The following is a 25,583-nucleotide window of genomic DNA, read 5'->3' as shown; positions in this document are numbered from 1 at the left end:
TTGGAAACTTTACGTGTAAACCAGGCCCTTGGAACCCAAATCTACGATTGGCATGGATTGGATTCAAGCAAAATCACGTGTATAGTTTTTGCATGAGGCAGACTCGACGAGTCGGGTCGCGAGTCCCCGGGTTGTTCCCCTTTTGTGTTGCGAGTTGGAGTGGTGAGTCATAGGGTATGACTCAGTGGGTTGGAAGCTAGACTCACTCATGAAGTCACTCGACGAGTCATTGCAACAACTCGGCGAGTTCACGGCAATCTCCTTGTCTCAAGAACAACTCGGCGAGTCACAGCTTAGAGTGTTCTTCAGATGAAGATGAACTCGGCGAGTTGTTCATACAACTCGGCGAGTAGGATGAAGGACTATTAGCCTTGCGTGTAGAAGGAAGACTTGTCGAGTCTACGCTTAACTCAACGAGTAGAGACAGACTTATGGTCAGACTAAAGGAAAGGGAGTCGGCGAGTTGGCTAGCCAACTCGGCAAGTCTGGTCAACTGGCAGTTGACTGTGACTTGACTCATGACTTGTTAAGGGTAAATGGACAATTTACCCTAAGGGTGGTTAGCAGTAATTGATTAAGTGTTTGGTGGGAATTACAGTCGGAGGGTTTCCGAAGCAGCAACAGACAGACCTTTCCCACACAGATCAACAACTACTTCGAGGTGAGTTACCTTCCAGTAGCGGTGGGTCTAAGGCCACAATGCCGGCCCACCAGTAGGAAATGTATGATGGATGATTGTCTTTGTGATATCATCTAGGTTTGCTACTACCTGATACGTTATATGCTAGCATGATATGTTACATATGATAGTAATAGAGTTCGGTTGTTAGGACCGAAGGGTGGTTAGACACCCCAGATACGTCTGACAGTATATGATGATATGTTTGCATGCTGGCTTTTTACGTTATATGCGATAGAGGTAGTAGGAGGGGATTAGTCCCCGAGTTCGGTCGTTAGGACCGAAGGGTAGTTCAGACACCCCAGATATGTCTGATAATATGTTATGTTATGATATATGTGATAGTAGCAGTAGGGGGGGTGAAATAGTCCCCGAGGTTCGGTCGTCAGGACTGAAGGGTAGTCAGCACCCCAGAACGGCGTGACATAGGTAGTCAGCACCCAGAATGGCTTGACACGGGTAGGTCGGCACCCCAGAATGGCCGTACCGGGTAGGTCGGGCACCCCAGAAATGCCCGACAATATGTATGATATGTGATTGTATGATATGCGGTACGATGGGGGAACTTACTAAGCTTCGTGCTTACAGTTTTCAGCTTTGGTTTCAGGTACCTCTTCTTCGAAGGGGAAGGAGCTGGCGCGGTAGCAGCCCATCACACACACACATGTTTCGTATTCCGCATCATGAGACCTTCCTGGGGATTTGTACTCTGACATTTTTATATTATTGTAATGTTTTTCCAGACATGTGATATCTTTATAAAATGTTATGACCGGTAAACGTTTTATTCGAATGTTTTGCTAAAGATATGTTTTCAAAAAAATGAAATTTTTGGCTCGTATTTTGGGGTGTTACAATAAAGGACAGATTCAGAAATGTCACTTGAAAGAACATTTAAGATCCATGACATCACCATATCATTGCAGCGTTGCCATACATCGAAATTATTGTGATTAGAAGCAGGTTTGACGACTTTACCATTGACGAAGCCAAGTTTATTCTTTGCTGATAAAGCTATTGTGATAGCTTTCTTCCATGAACCAAAGTTTGATCCATCAAAAGATTTAGCAACGAGCATCATTCCAGGATGATATGAGGGGTGAAGGTACAGAGGATCGGAAAAATTGACACGAGAAACATTCGTTTGAGTTTGATCTCCCATTATTGATGATCAATGATGAACGAAGATGATAGAAAATTTTAACCGGAAATATGATCGGAACGAGATCCTTGCTCTGATACCATCAAGATTTGTTTAGAATTGAGAGAATTGAAAATAGGAAGAACAAAAGAATTCATTCATTCTTAATCAGTTATTATTATACAAAGAACAAAAAACTATATATACAGAGCATCTAACTAATCGATTATAAGGAAACCGATAGAAACCGATACATGTGCCATACACGTGAGCTTCAGACTAATTAACTACTTCGTGATATCTATCTAATATACTATTAGGGGGACAACAATAGATTTTTCTATGGTAAACTCCTTGAAAAGATCCATCGAGGTAAAAAAATCTAATAAAGAAACTTACCCACATGATGGGATCATGTGGATTCCATTAAATCTTAATTTCTATGGTAACTCTAAATAGAATCCTAGCTCTAGCAGCCCTTTCAAGGAGGGAGATCAACATAAACAACGTGTTATGTGTGCAATGTGGTGAGGACAAAAAAAAAACCATCTTCTGATCTCTTGCTCTTTTGTGGGATCTATATGGCCCAAATCAACACTTGGTTCAACCTACTACAAACATAGGTGCTGTTTGTTTTTTGGAAGCAAAAGTTCAAGAAGTCTGCGGACCACCTCTGCAATCCTCTGCAGTAAAAGAGGTGGACCAAACGGCTGCAGCCTGTAGTAAGAAACTTGTTTGTTTTTTAACCTCTGCAGACTGTGCAGTAAACTGGAATTTAAATAAATTAATTTTACAAAATTAAAGTACTTTTTTAAAAAAAAATTAATAATTTTAGTCTTACAACATTGAAATAAAATTCATTACATTTTTTTTATAAAAACATTCAATACTATTAAATACTATTTACAAATTAAATGAATTAACATTAAAATTACAATTACATTGTTTTAACTAAATAACATTTTTATGAATTGCTTCAAACTGCTCTTGATTTGGAGCTCCTTCACAAAAACTTGATTCAACATTTGGAGCAACATTCTTTTTGCTCCTTTTTGCCTTTGCTTCACCTGCTTCACAGATACAATTATGATTACAAAATGTATAAATACATCACATTTTTCCTAGCATACTTCTAATTACAAGCATATACCATTTGACCATTTGCATTTGTTACTAGAAATGTGCAAGACCAAACGAAATGTAATTAAATTAAACTTCAATATTCTCTAAGCATTTCATCGAGCACCTGTAGTGAGCAACTTGTTTCCCTCTTAAATTACTACCACTAGATGTATACTATCCATCCACTCTTTAGACATCCAATTTAGTGAAGAAAGGAAACATATACATGGTTGGAAGCAAATCAGAATAACAAAAATCAGATTTTTCATTGACATGCATCAAATCAACATAAACTTACCTGTCGATGTTTGGGGAGATTAGGTAAAAATTCTTCACATCTCAGCAACAATACTGGTACTCAAAGCAGAAATTTAGTACTACACAACATAAAATCGGTACTAAAATAAGAAATCAGAAAAAAAAAACCTAACCTATCGATGTTGAAGATGAGTTGCAGCAGCAAAAAACGAGCACCGGGCAGCAGCAGCGGCGACCGGCGAGAGGCAGCGGCGACCGACGAGTTGCTGGAGTCGGCGATCGACGAGAGAAAACTGAGAACAAAGAAGAAGAACGAACGAAGAAGGAGAATGGCTGGAGCGATCTTCCGCGTTTCTTTTTTTTGTTTAGGTTTTTTTTTTGTTTATTAGGTTAGAAGAGGTGAGAAGAGCCAAGCCAAATGTTGCGTGGGGAAGAGGACGGGAAGATGTTTTGGAGTCCGAAGTCTTTTAAAAAACAAACTGCTGCGAACTTAAAAGTGTTGCGCGTGTGCTGCGCCGCGCAACACTAAGAGGTTTGAAGAGGTATTTTTAAAAAAAACAAACACCACCTCAAGATCCTAAAATTAGCAAAGAAAGCACAATCACACATGACATTACGTACTATTTTTTTGCTAACTTGTTGGTTTATTTGGCAAGTAAGAAATGATAAGATCTTCAACAATAAAAATTCTTATCAAACACAGTTTTGGAAGAAATCAAGACGAACAGCTTTATATGGGTAAAACAAAGGGTGAAAATCTCTTTTATCGATTGGAATCCGTGGTGTATTTTTTATTAATCATTCAACCTTCTTGTTATCTTATAGGGTATCTTGTTATTGTCTATTTCTAGTTTCTTACTTGTTGCACCTATAATAAAATCATAAAAAAATATAAAATTTCAAAAAATAGTTTTGTTGAACATAAAACAAAATATATTTTATATATATTAAAATCTAAAATAATTATTCAAAATATAATTATTTTCACAAATATTATGGTTTTGGTAAATAACCCATAATATGGTGGAGGATTTAACGTTAAGCAATGTTAAATCCCATCTTACACGTTTTCTCGAATCAACCACACACACCCCCAAATCACTCAACTCTCACTCCCATTCCAATGCACAAACAAATTCCGAACACATCGTCATTGATAACAGGCGTTATCTTCAATTGATTGACTTCGTTTTCCCCAAATTTCACGATCAGCAACTGTTTTCTTCACAATTTTGATACAGTTATGAAGAAATTGAGGAGCTATTACATGCATTTGAAACATCAACACACAATAGAGCGCAAATGGATCTACCCTTTAGCTGTTGGTTCAATCATTTCGCTTTTTCTCCTCTTCTTAGCAACCCTAAGTTCACCGGACGGCACCCCTCTCCTCCCCCTCTACCGCTACTACGCCTCCGCTCCGGCGTCCGTGTTTGTAGAGGACAAACTCCGTTCCCTTTCGGTTTCTACTCTTCCTCCTCCGCCTCGCTTCGCGTACCTCATTTCCGGTTCCAAACACGACGGTGCTATGCTGAAACGGACTCTTCTCGCCCTTTACCATCCGATTAATCGGTATGTTATCCACTTAGATGCCGAATCATCCCCTGAGGAGCGGCTTGAGTTGCATCAGTTTGTGAAGAACCATCCTGTTTTCATGAAATTCGGAAATGTGGTGATGATCACAAAAGCGAATCTCGTAACATACCGTGGGCCAACCATGGTGGCGAATACGCTTCACGCGGCGGCGATTTTGTTGAAAGAAGGTGGACATTGGGATTGGTTTATCAATCTCAGCGCCTCTGATTACCCTCTTGTTACTCAAGATGGTAAATTTGTCTTCGTTTAGTTCATCTAGCTATAATTATCTACGTTAAACAGACATTAATTATCATATTATGATTCTTGTTTGTTTTTGTTTTAGATCTTCTTCATACATTCTCTTACTTACCAAGGGATCTTAATTTTCTTGATCATACAAGTAAACTTCGATGGAAAGAGTAAGCGATTTGCTCTTTTATCATACAAATTTCAAGTGAAGCCATGTAATTTCCCAATTGAAATGTACAGGTCTCACAGAGCTAAGCCTGTTATAGTTGATCCGGGGTTGTATATGACCAAAAAATCTGATGTTTTTTGGATCACACAAAGAAGAAGTGTTCCTACATCATTCAAATTATTTACAGGTATTGTTTACATCTACTTCTTCTCCTTCCTAATTTTTGTATAAAAGGCCCTAAACATGTTCTTCTTCTTCCAACATTTCATTAACTCCATTATTTTTCATTAGGATCCGCATGGATGGTTTTATCACGCCCATTTATCGATTTCTGTATATGGGGATGGGACAATTTACCACGAACTACCCTTATGTACTACACAAACTTCATCTCTTCACCCGAAGGCTATTTCCACACAGTTGTATGCAACTCTCAACAATTTCAAAACACAACAGTTAATAGTGACCTCCATTTCATCTCGTGGGATAATCCTCCGAAGCAACACCCACACTACCTTACCGTAGACCACATGCAAAAAATGATAGACAGCAATGCCCCTTTTGCCCGAAAGTTTCATCAAGATGACCCGGTTCTTGACCGGATTGACTCGGAGTTGCTTGACCGGGTGGGCCCGGATGTGATTGTTCCGGGCGGGTGGTGTGTTGGGGATCGGGTAAATGGGTCGGACCCGTGTTTGGTTGTGGGTGATGTTACGGTTCTTAGACCGGGTTTAGGGGCGAAACGGGTCGGGGAGTTTATTAGTTCGCTTTTGTCGAGGGGGAGGTTTAGAGGAAGGCAATGTAAGTAGGGGTAATTTGGTAAATAATGATTTTTGTAAATAGTTGAAGTTGGAGTTGGAAAATGAGTGGGTGTAGAGGTTGGATTTGATAGAAAAAAGAGGTGAATAGATAATATTTGAAAGATAAAAAAAATGTACAAAGTATGTTGTTATTTCTTGTAATTTGTGATGAGTGTAACGACTGTAACACATTTTGTTATATAACAATACTCGAGGAGTATGTTAATATATGTTTGGCAGACTAGCTGAAAATTTAACTGCTAGTTGAAAATCTAGTAAAATGATCGCTTGGTAGATAATGATGGTTTTTGTAATTAGTTTGATGTTATTATAGTGGGAAAAATTTGTGGTTATGGATGTTGGATTTGATATAAAAAGAGATGAATAGATATAACTTGAAAGATTGGTTAACGAAATACAAAGTGTGTTGTTATTTTGTGTAATTTGTGATAAATATAATGACTATAACAAATTTTATTATATAATGATACCTTAGTCGAGTATGTTTGTAAGAGGGAGTGGTTTTATAATGGAGCTTTTGAGGTTTATTTATTTATTTTTTATTTTTTAGCTTTTAAAAATAAAACTCAAAAGAAAATGGTTTCGTTTCCGAGTATGACCTTTTTGGCTTTTATTTTATATAAAAAGTTTTGAATCCAACAATTACAAGCTAGTTTTGTCAAACATATTAAAAAAAATGAATTAAAATGATCAAAATGAAAGGTAAATGATTATTTTTTTACATAATATTATTATATATAATAAAAAAACCTTTTATGAATAATATAGATTTGTGTTTTTATAATTCGGTCATAAAAGTTTTTTATTTTACACTTTGGCCACAAATCTATTTTCTTATTTCAGATCAGAAAAATTTCTTATATTGACAGATTTGGTCCTTAGAGTTTTTTTATTTTAAGAATGACATTTTCCATCCTCTTACTTTATAGAATGGTACATCTCATCTACTTTGTAAAATGTCACTTTTACTTTTTATATTTGAAGGACAATTTCCACCTCTTTATCTTTTTGTATATTGTCATATTTACAGTTTTGATCCATAGACTTTCCTCTCCCCCCCCTCCCCCCGCAAAAAAAAAAAAAGAAAAAAAACATGAACACAATACGATAAAATGATGAATAATAGTATTTTCATTTTGTATGACTAGAACATAATAACCAAACCTTGTCTAGCCCATTTGGTAAAGGTTGTCTCTTAGATTAGAAGTTTCAAGTTCTAATCCAGACGTTGATGAATTCTAATAATTTAACGATACTGACTTCTAATCACGAACCGATCGTTGAAAAAAAATTACATAACTATTTTTTCTGACTTTTGTTTTGCATAATATGAATATTTTCACAAACTTCTTTTTGCAAGTATTTTATGAATACTTTGCAATCATTCTTAAAATAATTTTATAAAACGGGTTTATATATATAAACCGGACAAAAAACATTTAAACTGAAAACAACACAAATTCTCCAATCAAGTTGTCTAATATTCACTTTTTCAGTTTATCAAATTTCGTATGCCTTATTTTATAAAGGGATAATGATTTAAAAGGGTAATATATTTTTCAATTTGTACACATTTGGCTACTGCGTTTTTTTTGTCCATATTTACCCCTTCAACTTGTTAACTTATACATATTTAGTCCTTATGACAAGTTACTCCAGATTAGCCGAAAAAAAAAGACTTAATAGGGTAATATATTTCTTATTTTGCATACATTTAGTCCTTAATATTTTTGTATATATTTAGTCCTTAATATTTTTTTGTTTCAAAATAAGTCATTTTTGTTTTTTGTACTAATTCAATATTTATGAATGATTTCTTTAGGTTTTTCTCACGATATCTTACGTGAGACAATCATTGATGAGGTGTTTAGAATTGTTGATGCTTTTGTCCATTGCGATCTCGACTGCTTGGTTGTGTAGATCTTATGGTTTGACTTAGGTCTTTTGTTATGAACGCCGTAACTTCTTCATACGATATCAGATTTTAACGATCTTTATATCCACGTGTTCGTTTTTTAAGTCTACTACAACTTCTGTAATAATTACTCCCGTTTGTTGAGAGAAAAACTTTGAGACACACTTGAACAAACGTTAGAACAAGTATATAGCGGAATAGTTAATCTCGAAGGATCTGTTAGCTCAACAATAATATTAAGAGTTAGAAGTTAGTGAGTTAGATGCGGAAAAGTAAAGGAATGTAAATGACAACAATTGTTATATCAAGTATACACATAAGTAGATTCATAACAAGGAATGCATTCAAACCAAGTTAGTAAGTGACATCAAACTTAGTGATTAAGTCACAAGTGACTTGCTCCGAAGAGATATGATGATTGATTATGAGAGTAAGAAGATTGGATAAGTAAGATAGAATGAGAACTTTGAGATGTGTATTAGAATTTGATGAGAGATTCACACACTTCTGATTATATGAGAAATGAACTCTATTTATAGAGACAAATTTACAACTCTAAGAGTAGCCATGTAAGGCATACTGGACATTAAAGTGTTTTACAGAAAAGACAAAAATAATCTAAGTAGAAATAAAGACTGCGGTGCTGAAGACTTCGGATGGTTATTGTTGAAGAGACTGCTTGACTGCGGTGGCTTGAAGGCTGCAGTAGCTGAAGTTCAAGAGGGTCACTTTTTGATTTAGCAATTTCCCCCTAAGTGGCCTCTTTAACTTTGATCAGTTATCAAGTTTAAGGAACTTGATCAAGATCCACCAAAACTTCCTGATGTTCTCTAACCAGTTGATTCTTTTAAGTATTTCAAACTTGACCTCTGCGGTGGTATGCTTGGATTTTTCAACTGCTTTTCGACAGATCTCAAATTGTTTTTTGGTGAGACGATGCATGACAGTCATAGGAATGAAATATTTGACGTTGTTAGTCTTCCTCTTGAAAATGACTCCAAGCTCAGGATAGTTGGTTGCACCTAAGGATCTTTCTTCAAAGCCTTCGGTAGGCATCGGTGCGGGGTCAAGCGGTAGCAGATCGACTATCTTGGAGACGGTGGGGTGAATTTCTGCGTCGATCTTGGCGAAGTCACAAACCGTTTCCTTAAGAAAAGTACTGGCCCTTTCAAGTACAATATTCATCTTCGGATGCTTCTCAGACTTGTGTTGAAAAACCTTGGCGATGAGAAAAACTTCTTCAGGGTTCATACATGGAAAATCAGCCTGGGTGCGGATGTAGTCGTGCTCCCTCCTGGTCAAAGTGTACTGGATGAACTCAGCCTTCATGAACTTCCGAATCTTGTAATTTTTTACTGCGGATGGTTTGTCGTTAGACCATATATGTTCGACGGGGGAGGCATGCTTAGCATAGAATTGGCTAAGTCTCTCGAACTCCATCGAAAGTCTTTTGTTGTCAGGTAGGCTGCGGTCGAACTGCTCAAATATAGTGAAGTATCTGGCATTCGGTGAGATTGGGACATCCCAATAACCGTCCGAGGGGGGTTCCGCATAGGTAAGATTAGGGACGTAGTCATCATCAAGTAGTCTTCTATGTGGATTGATCCAAGAGTTTATCAAGGACTCATCCATGACCGTGTCGAATCCGCAAAGTCTCCATACTTCTTCAACTAGCTTGGCTGCCCTCCAATCACTTTTTCTTTGAGCAGTGGCAGGAGAGTCGTTTGAGCTCGAAGAAGATATATACTCCTACAGATTCTTGAAGTGCGGGGGAGTCTCTGGTTTTTTAGGAGTATTTCAACATGAAGAGGGGATTTGTGAGGCGGAGTGTGATGAGATGGTTGCGGTGAGGGTTGTTTTTCATGTTGCGGTGATGGTTGTGGTGTGGGAATTTTTTCAGTAGAGACTGGGTGAGTTTGACGATGTGAAAGGGATTGGTTGGAATAATGGACTTCTTCACTTCCCCTTCTTGAGGAGTTCAGACCCGGAGCCTCCTCAAGCCATTAACGAAGGCCATCAACCTTGTCAAGCACCATTTGAAATTGTGCTTTGAGGCCTTCTGCCAAGTGTTGATTATTGGGAATGGAGGGATTGAAGAGTAGTTTATGAATCTCCTTGGTGAGCTTAAGAATTTCCGAACCATGGAAGTTGGCTGATTGGGATCGTTGCATTCTGTTGATAGTTGTTTGGAGAACGGAGATTGCGGACTCATAAGCAGTATGAGTTTCAACAATCAACTTCTCAGAATGTGAGGATTGATCCGCAATGGCTGCTTAAAGGTCAATCTTGATTATGGTAACCTCAGAGATGAGGCATTCCGCAGCAGCCATAAACTCCTTGTGATCAACTTGACGATTGTTGTCAAGTGATCTGATTCCCATCTCAACCTTCAGAGAGATACGCTGCGCAACCATTCTTTCTCTGGTTTCCAATCTTTCTATTCATTCCATCAGGGACTGCGGTCCCGGGCTGTCTTCTGGTTGTGGTTGATTTGGTTTGACCGTAGCTAAGATTTGATCAACCTTAGCTTGAGGAGTAAGAAATTCTTTTCTTGTGACTGCGTGCTTCTTCTTCTTCTTCTTCTTCTTCTTTTCCTTTGGCTTAGTAGTGGAGTGATGAGAACCACTAGATTCTTCATCTTCATCAAACATCATCGGATCGTCATCAGAAGGAGAGGGTTTGTTTACCTCTTGTGGTTCATCATCATCAAAGCCAAAAATGGGAGCAGAGCTCACTTTGATTTCAGGTTCTTCATCTTGTGAACCTGCAGCAATGGGAGAAGGGGGAGCTTGAGAAACATTCTGATCAGTAGCAGTTTGTTGAGCTTGTTGAACTTTGTCTGCCATTGTGGACATCCATTCTTGAACCTTCAGGATGGTGGCTACGGTATTGGCATTGTTTATGGCATCTGCCCAATACTTGGCCACGACTTGAATTTCTTGTTCCTTGAGCTGTTGTTGCTTGATTTGCTAATCCTTGCGAGCTTGAAATGCCCTACGAAAAGCGGCATATTTCTTGGCTTCAACCTCGTTAGAGGGTTGATATCTACTCCAAGAATCATTAGAATCTTCTCCGTCAATTCTTGTAAATCGCACAAAGGTGTCCCTTGGGTTCATGGATTCTTGCACATTTATGCTCACCGTGCCTAAACCACCTGATTGTAATGTAAGCAGAGTAGGATTTCCTGAGCTTCCTCGGTCTCCTTGACCAGTGGTCAAGTTTGGCCTTGGCTCAGTTCTGGCAAAGGCGGAAGAAGTGCCCTGCAGATGGGACTGTGTTTGAAGTGTATGGGTGACATTTAACAGGATGGAGTTCAACTCCTCGGATGAAAAAATATGCAGTCGGGAAGCCCTGGAGACTTTAGGGCGAGAACTAGTATTATCCCTTTGGGAATGCACTAGTGGGGAGTCTCCTCTTTGTTGTGATTCAGACTCACTGTTTGAGTCTGAAAGGAAAAAGATGGTGTTGTCAAATGGATGTGCAGGCATCCCAAGGACTACCGAAGCCTGTTGAGAGGCTGAGGTATCGGTTCGGTTATGCATTTGGCAAGTGGGATCAGCTTTCCGTTTCTTGAGGATAGAGATGGGTTGGTTATCCTCTTTAGAGTCACTACCGGAGTCATGGCGACTCAGTTCAGCAGTTTTGATTACAGGTGGTGATTTTCTCTTCTTTGATGGTTTAGATGGTTTGGGGGCATCCTTTTTGGGAGTGTTAGATTTCTTTGTGGTGCGAGGACCATGGAGAGAAGAAACCTTATGTTTACGTATCTGAGAGACGTTAGAAAGAGTGGTAGAGGAAGGAACTGCGGTACCTTCATGGTTTAAGGCTACAGAAAGAGGAGGCGGGGTAGGAAGGTATGGGTCAATACCTTCCATAGCCTCAACGTGGTCTGAGACATTAGCAGTCTCGAGACCAAGTGAAGTAAGAATATGTGTAGGGAGTCTGCGGATGGGACCAAAAATAGTTTGATCAGAGGAAGGGTTGTACCTTTTTAAATCTTTGGTGACGAAGAAATTGATGTCGTCACCCATGTCAATCTTGGCACCCGCATGCAAGTCAGATATGCAGAGAGACCAGAATCATGCAAAAGTAAGCTCGGATGGGTTCTTCCTTAGGCTCTCCTTGGGAATATATTGGAGAAAATCATCCCAAAGAATTTGACCGTAGTTCACATCGCGGCCGGTGGAGATGCTCCAAACCAGTTCCAATAGCTTTAAGCCCATGTTGTCCGTGCCTTCGGTTCTGCCGGACAAGTTGCGGATGATGAAGTGACAGACAAACTGCCAGACCGCAGACAACTGGTTCTTCTTGAACTCACCAATGCCTTTTATCTTCTTCTGATAACCCATTTGATACAGTGCAGAGGTGACGTCAACCATTGATGGAGTGAAAAACTTAACAGAGGGATGAATCAGAAGATTAATGGCTGAAAGGAACTTTTCTTTGGTCAGGATGACCAAGGAATCATTAACAAGGTTTAGGTGGAGTTCTTGAGGGTTATCGACTGGGCGATATGCAGAAAAGGCACACTTGTAGAGATTTGAGAGTAGAACAATGTCTGTAAATGCATCAAAAGGTCCAAACAGGGGATGATTCTTCAAGAACTTGATCATCAATTTTGTTGGTGCATTGTATGTGGGTTGATCGTCGAACACTGCTCTGAAATTGCTTGAGGCAATTGTGGGAGAATTAGAACCAGTTGGGTTCACTGATCCAGAAGCTTTAGATTGTTTCTTGGAAGCGCCGGATTTCACCATTGTTGAGTTGGTAAGAGCTTGAAGAATGCAGAAAAGGATTGAGGGTTTTGAGAGCGTAAAGGTTTCTTTGTGGAGAGAAAAAGGGGTATTATAGTGGTTTATTTGAGCAGGAAACCTTTAGGTTTTTGACCTAGGTGAAATTGGGTAAAAAAATTGGGATTATCTTTATAAGAGCATCTTTAATCTTAACCACATATTGACAAAAAAGGATAAAGATTGAAATTGGGATTAATCAAAAAGAACTCTGCATTTAATGAAATGTCAGATATAAAATCACGTCTTGAGAATGTGTGGAGGGGGTGAGAAAAATCCGTTGGATAAAGTAGAAGTTGTAACGGATGTGATGGTTTGGGGTAATAGGAAGAGACATTTTAGAGGATTTGATTTGGAAAATATTTTATTTTGTCATCATACCTAAAATAGGTCTGACACTAGGTTTTGGGAGAGAAGAATGTGACAGTCACTCAAAGGAATGTTTTTATTTAATGAAGGATCATTAAGTAGCACACTATGTTTTATTTTGTTTTTCAAAAAGAATGAACCGTCTGTAAATCAATTAATGTGACTGCGGATGAACACATTATTGCAAATGGCTTCATTGGTATTGCGGATGACTGCAGTGGGAGAAACTAAGAAGAGCACTTGTAGAAAAGTTAGTAATAACAAACAAGAAAGACCCATGAAAGATAGATATAATATATGGTTGCGGTACATTGACTGCGGTACATAGAATGTTGCAAAACCATCTATTATCAATAACTTTCAGTTAGAACCGCAATGGAGACCAGGAAGGTCTGCTGTGCCTGTCAATTCAAGAAGATTTAGTGTCCGGATTCATCATTGCCTACATTTGTAAGAACACATTGAGTTTGGTAGAGTTAAGTGCTTTTGTAAACACATCAGCAATCTCTTCATGAGTAGGGACAAAGATGAGTTCAATATTACCTTTCAGAATGTGGTCTTTGATGAAGTGATACCGTAGTTCAATATGCTTAGTCTTGGAGTGCTGAATAGGATTATGAGTGTAACACCGAAAATTTCAAAACAAATTTTCATTTAAAAATAATCGTTTAATTCTTAAAAACACTTTGCTTAAAATCTCATTCATAATCGAATTACAAAACATGACTCCATTTTCACTTGCATAATAAACCAGGATCCTCAAAACATGACACTTTCTCTGGTGTGTACAATCGAGCCGGTGCCGTCCCGTGATCCTGAGAGAAACCTGAAACACATAACACAAAACACTGTAAGCACGAAGCTTAGTGAGTTCCCCAAAATACCACACATAACACATATTAGCCACTCGAGGCTATAACTCTGTGGGTCCGTGGACCCTACTCTATGAACCCTCTGGTTCTAACTCTGGGAACCTTCCGGTTCTAACTCTGTAAACATGCACAACATAAATCACATAGAAATAATGCAGTACAACACATAGCATACAAATACTCTGTCACATAACTCTGGTTACCTACTCAAGGTAAAGTATAGTGAGAGGACTCACCTCGCGTATCTCGATAACTCGCAAATCCCGGAAATCACTCGCGCTCGATCCCCCGAGCTATAATCCTCCTATAACACAATATATCTCTAATTAACACTTTCACAACTAAGGTTGACTACCCCTATCAAGTCAACACTAGTCAACTCTGGTCAATGGTCAACTTGACCGGATTCGGCGAGTGCACTAGAGCGACTCGGCAAGTCTATACGTGTTCAATGACTCCCTAGGATCCTCTCTTGACACATCGAGTACTTCCCTAACTCGACGAGTTCCACCTGGCATGAATCGCGGGGCCACCACGACTCAACTCGCCGAGTCTCAAGAACAACTCGACGAGTTCCAGCTTGACTCAGTCTACCCGTCAACTCTCTCCGACTCTCCCTGACTCACTAAGTCAACCCTTAACTCGGCAAGACCACTCGCTGAGTGGTTATGGACAATCTTCATGCTACTCGCCGAGTCTGTTCTTCGGAATCGGCGAGTCTATGCCATGCATAAACTCAAACTCACTCCTGAGGTCAGATCCGTTCCAATAACTCATAGATCCAGTCCTTCCAAGCTCATACATCACGTAAAGTTACTATCTTGGTGCTCATGCAAAGGTTTAAAGGCCTTATTTGATGATATGGTCTCTAGAATGCTATTCTAAGCTCATGGTCTCCATTAATACTCATAAAGCTTGAGGGAAAAGAGTCTCTGGACCTCTTTGGGTCCAGATCTAAAGCACCAACACGATAAGAGGCCAATTACTCCATGGATCATTCCACAAAGAAACCCTAACTCTAAGATTTACACCAAGGACTGAGAAAGGAACGAATGGTTACCTCAAATGAAGTCTCTGAGCTCAGAAATCACTGGATTAGCACCCTCTTTGGTCTCCTCTTGCCTTGATCCTCTTCTATATGCAAAAACACCCACAAATAGTCAAGGATCTTCTTCTTCTCTCTCACAAACGCTCAAAGACTCTTTAGGGTTCTCTCTGGGGTTGGTGGCCGCAAATGATGGCCATAAGCCCCTTTAAATAGGTCTCATACCCTGGAAATTAGGGTTTCATTAAACAGCGTGGACTCGCCGAGTCCGGACGCGAACCCGTGCCCAAATCGCGATCATACTCAGAAGGCTTCGATTCCTATTTATAGGCAAGATTTCGACTCTCACGTCATGATTTTTCATAACTCACGTCGTGATTTTGGTCCCGCTTCGCTCATGGCATGCGTCACTCATCAACTTGCTCTGGAAGGGTCATTCAGACTGTTCACGTCGTGAGTTTTAAGGCTCACGTCGTGAGTCTTATACGCATACTTGACTTCTGCATTCTAGGCCTGAAAAGTGGTGATTTGACTGCTCACGTCGTGAGAAATGATGCGCACATCGTGAGTTTAGTTAAATTAGGGTTTCTGACACACGTCCTGCTCTCAGACAACTGTATCTTCAGAAGGCCATAACTTTTGCATACGAGCTCCGTTTTCGACGTTCTTTATATCCACGCGAAGGTGGAGACATACTCTACAACTTTCATTAAGATAATTAAGGCTAAAAAGTAGTCTATCTTAAACTCACTTTTTACACTAAACTATGCTTTGTCGGTTTTGTCGCGGATCTTTGATTGGTTATAACTTCTTCGTTATAACTTTGGATTTTTGTGTTCTTTATATTTTTGGAATCCTAGTTACGATCTCTATCACTTTATTTATCCCAATTAAGGTTATTGAACAATTTATTTTTGACCTAAATTTTGTTGGTGTTACACACAACGCACCCATCCATGAAACTTTCACCAACCCTGTAGCACTAGTGTATGCTAGCCATACATAACGCTGGACCCTATAGACTTTCGAATATCCAATCCTACCCTAAGACCTTAATGAGATAAGAACAGAACATAAGGCAAAATCAAACATTCTCAGGCTATAAGATCTTAATTATGTATAACCGTGATGCATACACTAAACAACTACAATAATGATGTCAATTGTAGATAAAGGAAACCCTAGGCTAGCAGGCATCATGTAAGCAGGCAATTCTATCATGCAATTCCTGAAGATCCCTAGCTTAGTACTAGCATGTTGTTCTAACAAATCACAATATCAAATAACTGTATGGTATTTTGGGGTCTACTTACTGGATCTGACTGATCGTACACTTCACATCCTCTTTTACTTATTTTGAAAATCATTTAAAAATCATTTTGAAAATCTTTCCTTGATTTGAGACTGGATTCACACGAGTGTTCCTCCAATTCACTCAAACCAAGGCTCTGATACCAACTTGTAACATCCATAAAATTCGAGCAAATTAAAAACTTTTTAAATCATTTAAAACCATTCAGTTATTACAATTTGTTTTCAAAATAGTGTAAACATCAGATTTCCTAGAAATCATAATCATCAATCGAGGAAGTGTACGGTCATGCCTTCGCCTTCCTACGACCATCCACTGAACCTAAAACAATAAACTGAAACTATAAGCCCGAAAGCTTAGTGAGCTACCCCCAAAATACCAATCTCATATAACGATAATCATATCATATCAATAAATACATAATAGCATGCATAATGAGCCTTCAGCCTGACTGCACTGCTCCCAAGCCTTCGGCATGACTGGACCGCCTCGCAGGGCCTTCAGCCTATCCGGACCGCTCACTGGATATGTTGGCCTTCAGCACAAAGCAGGACTGCCTCAACCCAACCACCAATCAACAAACATGTGCACATAAATATCATATACTAGCTCATATCATATAACAATCAAACCGGTCTATCAGATCACTAATCATAACAACATACCACTAACCGAGATACATACCTAACTGGTCACTAACATAGCATCATCCAATGACCAGGATGCTGACCTAACCAGGCCACTAAGCATAAGCATATCACCATCATAACCACTAGGATGTAATCAATAAACATATCATGCCATAAAAGGATACAATCCATAAAGGGCCGACCTTGGTGCCTTAGATCCTGTTGATATACTGAGGATAACTCACCTCACAACTGATGCGCTGAAGTGATAAGCTCAACTCTCGAACCACCGTCACAAACTCCACCACTGTCACAACTGGAAATTTTGAGCCATGTAATCTATACATTCAAGTTAATGTGAATCAAAAACTTCAATCAAATACATCATACAAGTACTACAAGTAGTCATTAAACAATTGGAAACCCTAGAAGTTCTTGTTAAGTCTATTTTGGACTAGAACTTCCTTATTGGATCCAAACGGACCAATAAGCTTCCAATTAGACTATCATGGGCTTAGAACCCTAATTGGGCTCTATTTGGACCCACACTAATTTATTTCAATATTAGGGGCCATATTGGGCCTAGAATGAAATAAATTGAAAGCTTTGATCCATAATTGACCTAATTTGACCCTAACAAGTTATAAAAATCACCTTTACATTTATTTGGACCAAAAATCACTCAACTTAACCATGAGAATTGGGCTTAAGCATTTAAAGCCCAAAATTTTCTTTTCCCTTCCAAAATCTCGGCCCAAGGCCCAAATCCAAGAAAGAGTTGACTATTTGCTTGCCACCTCACTATTACCCATAGGACTTCCATGCATTATTTCCCATTCTTCCATGCAAATCACTTCAAGATCACATCTCTTCTTCTCTCCTCTCTCATTCTCGGCCGAGAGCAACACCACACACACACAAAACACTCACAAACTCTCTCTAAAATTCACTCAAGACTTCTTCCTCTTCTCCATCCAAAATCTCGAAAATTAGGAAGCATTCAAGGAAGTTCTTCCACAAAATCATCATCTAAGGTAAGGTTTTGCTTGGATCTATGACTTGTATTCCTTATTTATCAAAAATCTCTTCCTAATTCATGCAAAAATCATGATCTTGCACTCTAGAAACCCCATAAACTCGAAAAGTTCATCAAGGAGTGCAAAGGCCAAAAATCACTTCATTTCTTCCAATCTTTCTTCAAAAACCGAATCAACACCCAAGGTGAGCTTCATACCCCCCTATTTTCTGTTTTTATGAGTTTTGTGGGGGGGGGGGGGGGGAATACAAGTGAAAGTGTAGATCTATATGTGTTTTGTATGCCTTGTATGATTTCCATGCTTATATGTATGCTTTTGTGTGTTATAATGTTGGATCTAGCCATAATACCCCTCAAAACCGAGATATATCTTGTGAAAAATGATTTTTGCTTCAAATATATTTCTACATACAAAGTGTTTAAAGAAAAATGGTTAAGTGGTTTAGTAACAATTTTCTTTGGATTAAAAACACAAATTTTGGGCCTAAAATGTGAAAAATGCAAAATTAAGGGTCTAAATTGGCATATCACGAATTCTGCTGGATGAAGTGTTCCAAAACAGTTTCCATAAATCAATTTCTGGAAATATACTCATTTAGGGGATTAAAAACATAAATTCCAAGCTTAATGGGCTAAAAATGACATTTTTGGCCCAATGAGGCCCATTATGCGAATTTTTCTGTTTTGGAGGGCCAAAACCGTGATTTTCTGTAAAACAGTGGACTATAAGTGTTCCAAATCCTTTTCAAAGGTTTAAAATGCTTTATAAATCTAAAAAGGACCAAAGTTGCAAAAATTTTCCAATTTGGGCCAAAATTGTCAAAGTTGCGAAAAGAAGGGATTAAAACCGAGAAAACTGCATTTTCAGGGACTTAAACTGTTTTCTATGAAAAATATGCTGAAAAATATTAATTTCAATAATTTTTGGTGTTAAAATGTCAAAAAAAAAATTAATTTAAGGACCAAACCGGGAAATATTAAATAAAAGGGGTGAAAATGTAAATTTTACAAATAATGAGGGGCTGAAAACAGAAATATTTCAAGGCTAATTCAATATACACAATTTGATTAAATAATGGCACCGCGACTATCGACGAAATACAACACATTACAATACCAAAAGTCGTTGTTAAACGAATTGGCTCGGTCTCGAGCCAATAGAAATCTACAACTACTAACTCTACGACACTACGGTTCATATAAATAACGTTTGGGAACTTAGCTTACATACGAGTGTGCACAGACGTCTACGCACCATCTTCGGGGCCCAAAAGTGTAAAATCTTGCTTGTTGGGCCTAGCTAGCCCAATGACCTGATCTTAAGGCCCGAAGACGCATATTTTCTACGAAGTGTTGAGTTTCACCGACTCGGCACAACGTAGAGGGACTTTCAATGGCTTGTATACCACTGGTCCCCAAGGGTCCTTGGTATTGCTAGAAAAGTCTGCATGTTTTACGAGGCGGGTCGGGGACCCCTCGCACGCATATTATCCCCAACCGATTAATAGAGTCATCGAGGCCTTCGTGTCCTCTTACTCTTCGGATGTGGGACGACACATAGTCAGGGCGGCTGGATAACGTGATTTGTACGAACGACGCCTTCGGGATCGTTAGTATGGCTATGAACTGGGCGTTTGTGTAATGCGGGTTCGTAGTAAATAATCATGCTCAAAAATAATCCAACGTCGCCTGGGAATGACACTCCTATCTTTGTAATGGTTTCAACGCAACTTAACGGTTTTTCAAAGGATTAGGAAAACATCGGGTTTTCCTAGGTTTTTCAAACATATCGGATTCAAAACGCATATAATTTTTAATAAACAATTTTCACAAGTATAGAAACAAACAGGCATACATATGGATCTCCACAAACATTTTCGAAAGTTTTTCATTTAAGAAAATATCGGATTTTCTGGTGGTTTTCAAACAATACAAACATTGGATTTCAAACATTACTTATGAACTCACCAACATTTCATATGTTGACGTTTTTCAAAATACTTGTATTCTCAGGGAACCAGTGAATCAAGGGAAATCATATTCAGTGACGGTTGCAGTTTATTTTTGTATGAATTGAACAAATTAATTTTTGGGAATGTAATGTTTAACCAATGTATTTCATGTAAACGCTACTGGTTGTACTGTATTGATGAATGGTGACGAATGTTGTTATGTTTCATATATATTCAATGTCATGGTATACAATTGAGTCACGACAGCCCCCGGACGTTTCCGCCGTCTGGTTCGGGGGTGTGACAGGTTGGTATCAGAGCTTTGTTTATAGTGAACTAGCATGTCGAGCCATACATTGATATGCAACTATAAACCAAAAAGAGGGACTAACATAACTCTGAACAAAACAAGTAAATAAAACACACTTGCTTGCATTAGGAATGAGGACCTAACGCTGAATCAAACACAATAATGCTGATATCTCGGTTAATTCGGGACTGTTCTTAGTGATACCAAGGAGCGAATGTAGCCTGATCAACTACATTCTCTCCAAGGTAAAACTAACACACGTCTTGATGAGATCGGGATAGCCAGGGAACCTAAAATTATACCCTTTATCACCCAAAAAGAGAATGTTTAGTCTGTATAATAGTCATAGTACCCTAGGAATAATGTTAGCATATTCACGAACTCGCGCAGACAGCATGGCTGGTTTTCATCACCCTGGAGACCCCTACTTCCCTAATCAGGGAAACAACGGGTGGCTAGAGGAGGAGGAGGAGCCTGAGGAGGAGCAGCAGGGTATCCAGTTTCATCAGGCCTTAGTAGCTCACGGGATGCTTGTGGATGAGCCAGGAGAAAATCCAGGTGAAGCACACGATGTCGGACCCGACGAATACGTAGACACTGACTACGAGTTTGGAGGAATCGACAGTGACGACGAGGAAGGTCAGGCTGGGGACCAGGACCCCATCCCGCCATGCGAGGACGAGGCACAACCAGATCACCCTGCTCCACCAGTGAACCCCCCAAGAGAGAACCGTTCCCTCGAAGCTGAGATCGCCGCACTGCGACAACAGCTGTATGCTATGGAGGCTCGGGCAGTGCAAGCAGAGCATGAGAGGGATGAGGTTATAGGAGACATGGCAGAGATGGCGCAGCTACTGGCACAACATTTCGGCATATGACCCCGGCACCACCTCCTGACGCAGCTCATCGTGGTTAGGGATAGACTTATCATAGTAGGATATTAGGAACTATGTTATGTACTCCGGCTCTATGTTTAAGTGACTACACTACTCATGGAGCCGTTATGCTGTCGGATTAGTGTTACTTATGTATGCTCTTACGAGCAAATTTTCTTGTACTAAACACGGATAATATTAATAAACTTTTGGGTGTTTTGCTATGATATTCTCAGTTGTTATGTGTTGAGACGTTATGATTATATGTTCGATGGTAGTAATGTTTAGGTTCGTATCATACACCTAGTTAGTAGGGTCGCAACCTCACGGAAACCACGTACACTCAACATCTTTCCGTTTCATGACAGAAAGATGCCTCGCCCAGCTACTCGCGGAAATCCCGAACCAACCCCGCCCGAAGTTGACTCCACTGCTTTCCAGGCAGCCGTGTCTGTTGCGGTCATAGCAGCTATGGCACAACTTCACCGAGGGAACAACGGAGGAGGTAACGGGCAAGGATCCGGAAGTTCGAACAACGGGATGAACCAAGGACTCACTAAAACGTGCACCTACAAGGATTTTGCGAACGCTAAACCCCGAACTTTCAACGACACTGGAGGAGTGATCGCTCTAAAGCGATGGATCGAGAAGGTAGAGTCGGTATTCGAGATATGCGAGTGCCCCGAGCAGATGAAGGTGAAGTTCGCGGCCTGCACTTTCGTGGACCAAGCACTCACTTGGTGGAATGGTCACGTAGAAGCTATGACACTCCCTGTCGCCAACTCTATTCCCTGGGCAGAAATGAAAGAGATGTTGACGGCTGAGTACTGCCCCCGAGGTGAAATACAGAAGATGGAGCAGGAACTATGGAATCTCACGGTGCAGAATGGGAACATCGATGCTTACATATCAAGATTCAGTGAACTATCTCTGTTGTGCCCGGGTATGATCACATCAGAGGGAAAGAAGATCGAACGATTCATCTGGGGACTGACATCCCCTATTCAAGGGAATGTGATAGCTGCGAACCCTGAAACTTTTGACAGTGCGAAGAGATTGGCAAAGAGGCTATATGATCATAACCACAAAAAGGGCGAGAAACCGGTAGAGACTGAGAAGAAGAAGGAGAGTGATGGTAAGAAAGGATGGAACAACAAGAGGAAGGGGCGTCAGGGCCCCGAGACCTCTAAAAAGCAGCAAACGGTGGCAGTTAACGCTGTCACTGCGCCGGTCCCAGTCACATCACATGCTCCAGCCTCAGCTGCTTCAAATGCTTCAAGACCCTATTCCGCTAATTCTCCCAAGTGCAATAAGTGCGGGTTCCATCACCATGGAGAATGCAAGGAGTTCCATTGCACCAGTTGCAACCAAAGGGGACACACTGCAAGGTTCTGCAGGACTTATCCTTCTCAGAACCAGAGTCAGGGAAACAACCAGAACAACAACAACCCCCGCAATAACATCAACACCAATACCGGCGGCAACAACGCAGGGCCTAGCCACACCTGTTTTGGGTGTGGAAGGACGGGGCATTTCCGTCGAGATTGCCCTAACAACAACAACAACTCAGGAAACAGAGGAGCAGGAAGAATGCTGACTATGGGTCAGAGTGATGCAGTTCAAGACCCCGCAGTTGTGACCGGTACGTTTCTCCTAAACCACACTTATGCATGCATCTTATTTGATACCGGAGCGGAGCGAAGTTTCGTAAGCGAGAAGTTTAAACATTTATTAAAACAACAACCCCAGAAGCTAAATGAAACCTATACGGTGGAAATGGCCAATGGGAAAACCGAATCCACTAGGGAGATCTACATCGGATGTACCCTAACCCTCAACCAACACGTCTTACGAATAGATCTAATGCCAGTATCAATTAGGAGTTTCGATGTGATTATCGGCATGGATTGGTTAAGCCCCCACCATGCTGAGATTATGTGCCATGAGAAGGCTATTCGCCTTCGTCTCCCAAATCACGAAACCCTAGTAATTTACGGAGATAAACCCAGTACGAATCTTCGTCTCATCTCGTGCATCCAAGCACAAAAACACTTGCGAAAGAACAATTTGGCGTTCTTGGGTCACATAGTGGACAAGACCAAAGAAGAAACTAACATCCAAGACATTCCTGTAGCGTGTGAATTTCCGGACGTGTTTCCCGAAGATCTTCCAGGAGTACCCCCAGAGAGACAGGTTGAGTTCCGAATCGACCTCGTTCCAGGAGCAACTCCTCTCGCTAAATCACCATATCGGTTGGCACCTGCTGAAATGCAGGAATTGTCCAGCCAACTCAGTGAGCTTCTGGACAAGGGATTTATCCGACCTAGCTACTCGCCATGGGGAGCTCCGGTGCTCTTTGTCAAAAAGAAGGACGGATCTTTCAGAATGTGCATCGATTACAGAGAGTTAAACAAACTCACTGTCAAAAACCGCTACCCACTCCCACGAATCGATGATCTATTCGACCAGCTCCAAGGAGCTAGTTATTTTTCTAAAATAGATTTACGGTCCGGATACCATCAACTCAAAGTCCGAGAAGAAGATATTCCTAAAACCGCTTTCTGAACCCGCTACGGACATTATGAATTTGTCGTAATGCCCTTCGGTCTAACAAATGCACCCGCCGCATTTATGGACCTAATGAACCGAATCTGTCGACCGTTCTTGGACAACTTCGTCATTGTGTTTATCGATGACATCCTCGTCTATTCTCGAAGCAAGGAGGAGCATGGCCAACATCTCCGACAAGTCCTAGAGACGCTGCAATCGGAAAAGCTTTACGCCAAACTCTCTAAGTGTGAGTTTTGGCTACGGAGCGTGAATTTTCTAGGTCACGTAGTTAGCCAAGACGGAATTCATGTGGATCCCTCTAAGGTCAAAGCCGTGGAAGGATGGGCAACTCCGACTACGCCCACAGAAATTCGTCAGTTCTTAGGCCTAGCAGGTTACTATAGGAGATTCATCCAAAACTTCTCTAAGATCGCCAAGCCGCTTACCTTGCTTACGCAAAAGAGCGTGCCATTCAAGTGGACAGACCGACAAGAGATTGCGTTTTGAACCTTGAAGCAAGCCCTTTGTAGCGCTCCTGTGCTATCTCTACCCGAAGGAACGGAAGATTTTGTAGTCTACTGTGACGCATCGAATCAAGGCCTAGGTTGCGTTCTCATGCAACGTGGAAGAGTGATAGCATATGCGTCCCGCCAACTAAAGACGCACGAAGTAAATTACACGACCCATGACCTAGAACTGGGAGCCGTGGTCTTCGCTCTGAAAATTTGGAGGCACTACCTGTACGGCACAAAGTGCACCATCTTCACGGACCACAAGAGCCTCCAGCACATCTTGAATCAGAAGGAGTTGAACATGAGACAACGAAGATGGGTGGAATTGTTAAACGACTACGAATGCGAGATCAAGTACCATCCAGGCAAGGCCAACGTAGTAGCCGATGCCTTAAGTCGGAAGGAGTACTCTAATCGCCGTACGAAAACGCACTCGATAACCATTCAGTCTCATCTGGCCACTCAAATTGCATCAGTCCAGGCAGAGGCTATGAAAGCGGAAAATAGAATTAGCGAGGCATTACGCGGAATGGAGAAGAACCTGGAAGTCAAAGAGAATGGGGTATACTACTTCATGAACCGTATTTGGGTCCCAAAAATCGGAGGATTTAGGGAGACCGTTATGAAGGAAGCCCACAAGACACGATACTCCATTCATCCCGGTTCGGACAAGATGTATTTGGACATCAAGCAACACTATTGGTGGCCTAACATGAAGGCGGAAATCGCGACTTATGTTGGTAAGTGCCTTACGTGCGCCAAAGTAAAAGTGGAGTACCAGAAACCTTCCGGATTGTTACAGCAACCGGAAATCCCTGAGTGGAAATGGGAGGGGATTTCTATGGACTTCGTGACCAAGCTGCCCAAGACGTCGGACGGACTGGACACCATATGGGTAATAATCGACCGACTGACGAAATCTGCCCATTTCCTACCAATCAAAGAGTCCTACAAGATGGAGAGACTGACGCGGTTGTACCTACGAGAGATCGTAAGACTCCATGGAGTGCCAAAATCTATCATCTCGGATAGGGACAGTAGGTTCACGTCGCGGTTTTGGCAATCACTCCACAAGGCAATGGGAACTCATCTCGATATGAGCACCGCGTATCACCCACAAACGGACGGTCAAAGCGAACGAACCATTCAGACGCTTGAAGACATGCTTCGTGCATGTGTAATAGATTTCGGAAAGTCTTGGGATACCCACCTGCCGTTGATCGAATTCTCATATAACAATAGTTATCATTCGAGCATCAAGGTGGCCCCTTTCGAAGCACTGTACGGGCGTAAATGTAGATCACCGTTATGTTGGGCTGAAGTAGGTGACACCCAGCTAGCAAGAACGCATACATCGGACAGGGCACTAACAGGACCAGAGATTATTCGCGAAACCACA

The 25,583-nt window shown here is 40.7% G+C and overlaps 1 protein-coding gene across 2 annotated transcripts; it reads left to right on the top strand.

Annotated features, from left to right (window-relative positions):
• Window positions 1-4,257: 4,257 nt before the first annotated feature.
• LOC145093371 (beta-glucuronosyltransferase GlcAT14B-like) lies at window positions 4,258-6,226 on the top strand. 2 transcript variants are annotated; one of them, XM_079031483.1, is made up of 5 exons: window positions 4,258-5,026; window positions 5,122-5,197; window positions 5,268-5,383; window positions 5,488-6,044; window positions 6,075-6,226. In XM_079031483.1, exons 1-4 carry the CDS (start codon window positions 4,444-4,446, stop codon window positions 6,003-6,005), a joined length of 1,293 nt encoding a protein of 430 aa, XP_078887609.1. In that variant the 5' UTR covers window positions 4,258-4,443; the 3' UTR covers window positions 6,006-6,044; window positions 6,075-6,226. The 2 variants fall into 2 exon arrangements, with proteins under 2 accessions (XP_078887609.1, XP_078887608.1); XM_079031482.1 differs by having other exon boundaries at window positions 5,488-6,226.
• The last annotated feature ends 19,357 nt before the right edge of the window (window positions 6,227-25,583 follow it).

Source organism: Lactuca serriola, chromosome 3 (assembly GCF_051521515.1).
Source record: "Lactuca serriola cultivar US96UC23 chromosome 3, Lser_US96UC23_V15, whole genome shotgun sequence".
Lineage (NCBI taxonomy): Eukaryota > Viridiplantae > Streptophyta > Magnoliopsida > Asterales > Asteraceae > Lactuca > Lactuca serriola.
This window is presented reverse-complemented; position numbering and strand designations above follow the sequence as displayed.

Coding starts and splice junctions, on each gene's coding strand:
- LOC145093371 (XM_079031483.1), top strand. CDS start 4,444: ATGAAGAAATTGAGGAGCTATTACATGCATTTGAAACATCAACACACA. Junction 5,198..5,267: donor AGTAAACTTCGATGGAAAGA/GTAAGCGATTTG, acceptor TGAAATGTACAG/GTCTCACAGAGCTAAGCCTG. Junction 5,384..5,487: donor ATCATTCAAATTATTTACAG/GTATTGTTTACA, acceptor ATTTTTCATTAG/GATCCGCATGGATGGTTTTA.